Below are 3,988 nucleotides of genomic sequence, written 5' to 3' on the forward strand. Positions count from 1 at the left end.
AAGATGTATTATAAATGGTCATAACAAGCTCGTAGTTTATTGATCAACACGCAAGGATCGAATTCACACTCCAATAACACACCTCAGTGGCCCGTACACGGGAAACTCTTCAGATGCTAAATCCGCCTGTGACTTCGAGCGCAGCGCCCGTGATGTAGGAGCTCTTCGGGGAACAGAGGAATAGGATGGCTTGCGCTACCTCTTCGGGCTCGCCCATTCGCCCCAAGAGTGTTCTGGCGACACACACCTTCTGGCACTCCTCTGGCAAGGAGTCACCCATCGGCGTCCTCGTCAACGCTGGCAGCACCGCGTTGCAGCGGATTGATTGTGGTGCCAATTCTTGAGCAAGCGTCTTGGTCAGTGCCATGACACCCCCTTTGGAAGCGCTGTAAGCTCCGAACAGAGGACCACCGGTGGTTCCCAGAATGCTCCCGACGTTCACGATCACAGCGTCGGCGACACCTGACGCAGACATCGTCCTTGCAGCGGCTCTTGCTACAAGAAAGGTCCCCTGAACGAGTGAAGATTACACAAAGTTTACCTGTATATTCCGAACAGTTTGCTTCATTACTGTGATGGCATATCAAGACATGCAGGTCAGGGGAACGGTATGCGAGTCACTACGCGAGCTTGACTTCTTCCAGCTCATCTGAAAAAAATTATTCACTGACCACGTTTGTACCTGTCTGCATCTCCGATCTGGCCTCCGAAACAAGCATATCTGCGTAATTCAATTGAAGCAGTTCAAAACCGAGCAACTAGATTTATTCATTCATCGTATTCTTTTGATATCAGCATATCATCTTTAAAATCCCAGTCCAACCTACCTACCCTTGCTCATCATCGCTACATCGCTAGTTTATGTTTGTTTCACAAGTTTCTTTTTTCTGAGCTACGACAGGAATCTTACATCTGCGCACCCCCACCACGTATCTTCCTCCGCACCGGTCATCGGCAGCAAATGTCACGACCTTGCGCCAGCACCACTGCATTTTCTTCATCATTCTTGCCCCGGAGTGCCAACGACTGGAACGGCCTTCCCTGAGAACTTGCTGCTATCACATGTCCATCTTTATTTCTTGAACGAATCACACGTGTACTTGTGCAGTGAAAATCTTGTATTTGTATAACTTACACATATATGTTACCTATTCTGTTTTTCATTTCTGTGCGCCCCACCCCTTATGTAATACCCTCTAATGAGGGTCTTTAAGGTAATAAAGAGAAGTGAAGTGAAGTTATTGCGTACTTTCAGTATAAGCTGTGCGTGTAATAGTTCACTTTTCACGTGAAATGACATGTAGGGAGGTGGAGTAGCTAGAAAGCTGGCAATTTTTTTTCCTTTTTTTACAGTTTTCACGCTATTTGCATACGCCTTGTAAAGACGCACGTGGCAGGAACTGCCTTGCTGTTTATATAGCCGAGTAAACTCTCGCTACCTGTAGGTGTTCATCTGCCGTTTTTTTAATCTCGGCTCATCACCGCGGCTGATCGATGGAGCTGTTCCGAAAAAATACAAAAGATCGTGCGAACACATAAAGTCGCTTTCTATCTTCCTCCCTGCCTCCAGAGGAGCGTAGCCTGCCTTAGTAGCAGACGGCACTCTTAAACAAAGCAAAAATGGTTCACATTCTCATACCAACAAATGTTCTTGACCATCATGCAACGTCGAGTCCGAAGATTGGCTTTTACCAGCGCTCACCTGCGTGGCCATATGCGAAGGAATGATGACTAAAATTGGGATAAGGTAAAAAAAAATGACGTTTCGGCTTCCCTCGAGAACGTCGAGGCCGGAAAGTCGGGGCTTAACGGACAGAAGTGAATAGACATTTCATTACGTAACAATGCTCTCATCTCCTTTCAGAGTTATTGCCAATAAAGCTCAGATGGAGCTGCCAAAACATCAATACATTCTGCTCTCTTTGCACAGCCTTCCTGATTTTTAAAGCCATAGTCCGAACAGTGCCTTACAACAGCGATAAGCGTGCAACGCGGTCAGAGTTCGCGCACTCGCACGAAGAAAGAACGTCGTCTGCTACGCTGTTCTTATAATGAGGACACACGCCCTCCTGGCACAACATTTGTTCGCGAAAACATGACGGTAGTAGAGAAGATGCGCATGGATATTATCTGACACTTAGAAGTGATCTCCCTCTCTTTTGTTCATATTAGGGGAGGCCGCGCTGGCGAAGAAGGGTTAAAATAAGGAACCATCAATAGAAAGGATATACAGCACAACGTGGAAAGCATTTTCTAGAAGGCGAGCCTTCTGATTTTAGCGCCCTTTTGTGTCGTAGGAACACATAAAAGCGGCACCGGCAAACCACGTGTGCTCTAGTGCCCGCCATATATATATATATATATATATATATATATATATGGCGGGCACTAGAGCACACGTATATATATATATATATATATATATATATATATATATATATATATATATATATATATATATATATATATATATATATATATATATATATATATATGGCGGGCACTAGAGCACACGTGGTTTGCCGGTGCCGCTTTTATATATATATATATATATATATATATATATATATATATATATATATATATATTTGCACGGTTATCGCCATTATGAGGCGCTGACCAACAGTTTGGTTGACGCTCGTCCTATATCGATAAAATAAGGACGGTTGTACATGTCCTTGGGCACGTTCTTTGCTCGGTAATGGCTATTCATAATAAGGTGGCTTTCCTTAAGGTCTGCACTTCAGCATTAGGCTCCTTATATGCGACCCGATTTTTCAGACATTGTTAGGGTGCTAACCTTTAGATTGGTCCGGATAATCCGGTCGAAATCCTCCTCTGTAGTCTCTACCAAAGGAACATGCAGGATTTTTCCAGCGCTGTTCACGACGATGCTGAGTGGGAGCGATTCCGTCTCTCTGACGTGGGTGAAAAGCTTCTCTACGGATTCCGAGTTGCCGACGTCCACGACTGCTCCTCTGTGGCTTGCGGAACCTGACAAAAATATATTTCATTCCTCGTTATGCGTAACATGCACACGCAAATGTACTATATGTCTGCAGTGTCTGCGTGAAGTAAATATGAACGGGGCACTATGAACCGCATATTCATTAAGGCGGATTTTTAATATTGAGAATGCTTTCCACATATTATTAGGCCGACTAGATTGTGGAATATTTACAAATCTTCGTTTTTTTCACTGTTTTCTGTAATGCAGCTGTGCCAGACTCCCGAAGATAGTTGTGATAAATTAAAATGCTTAATTCGCGAAAAGGAAGCGTGTTAGGTGTTTTCTTTCTTTTTTGTGATATTTTCCCCATCTTTTTGATCCTTCAGAATACACTCGCAACGAACGTACCGCTGAGCACGGCGAACTGGGCTAGTTGCAATGGGTTCTTCTAAGAAAAAAAAAAACTGGACAAAAGAAGGACGACAGAGAATTCACAGAGCTGTGTTTAGCTTTTATCCACTGTTGCCTTTGTTTTTTCGCGTCGGCTTTTAATCTGAAACGCTCCACTCTTTATCGCATCGCGACACTTGAATTAGTGGTCGTTCGAGCAGTCCTGTTACGCCCCAAATTTAATTAAAAACGACCCCGTGCAAGAGTACATCGTTAGCTTTCAAATGAGAGTAGCTTCTCCGAAGTCACCGGGGTGTTAGCGCAGGCTGTAGGAACCCCGCCCTTTCAAGCAGGAGCGAATGTTTTTGCCCCGGTGTGTAGAGTGAACAAGGTGTACGTACGATTGCGGAAACCTACCTGGCAGCGATTGTGCCACTGAGTTTGCTTCATCCAAGTGGCGGCTAGCCACGACGACGGTTGCCCCCTCCGCTGCCAAGGCATGGCAAGCGGCCTTGCCAATGCCGCTCGTTCCTCCAGTCACCAGCGCTAGCCGACCCTCCAAAGACATGCTGACCGTTTCAGATTGCTTGTACGTCTGAATCCGAAGCGATGTGCACGCGCTGGCCGTTCTCTTTTTCACGCACCCAG

At 45.2% G+C, this 3,988-nt stretch overlaps 1 protein-coding gene across 1 annotated transcript; it reads right to left on the minus strand.

Moving 5' to 3' along the window:
* Positions 1 to 3,988, minus strand: LOC146193229 ((3R)-3-hydroxyacyl-CoA dehydrogenase-like). The gene is made up of 3 exons (XM_084600074.1): positions 3,758 to 3,988; positions 2,801 to 2,994; positions 1 to 511 (listed from the first exon to the last, which is right to left on the minus strand). The coding sequence occupies exons 1-3, from the start codon at positions 3,906 to 3,908 to the stop codon at positions 110 to 112; spliced, it is 747 nt and encodes a 248-aa protein (XP_084456200.1). The 5' UTR covers positions 3,909 to 3,988; the 3' UTR covers positions 1 to 109.

Source organism: Amblyomma maculatum, chromosome 4 (genome assembly GCF_055883805.1).
Source record: "Amblyomma maculatum isolate TAMU_Amacu chromosome 4, ASM5588380v1, whole genome shotgun sequence".
Lineage (NCBI taxonomy): Eukaryota > Metazoa > Arthropoda > Arachnida > Ixodida > Ixodidae > Amblyomma > Amblyomma maculatum.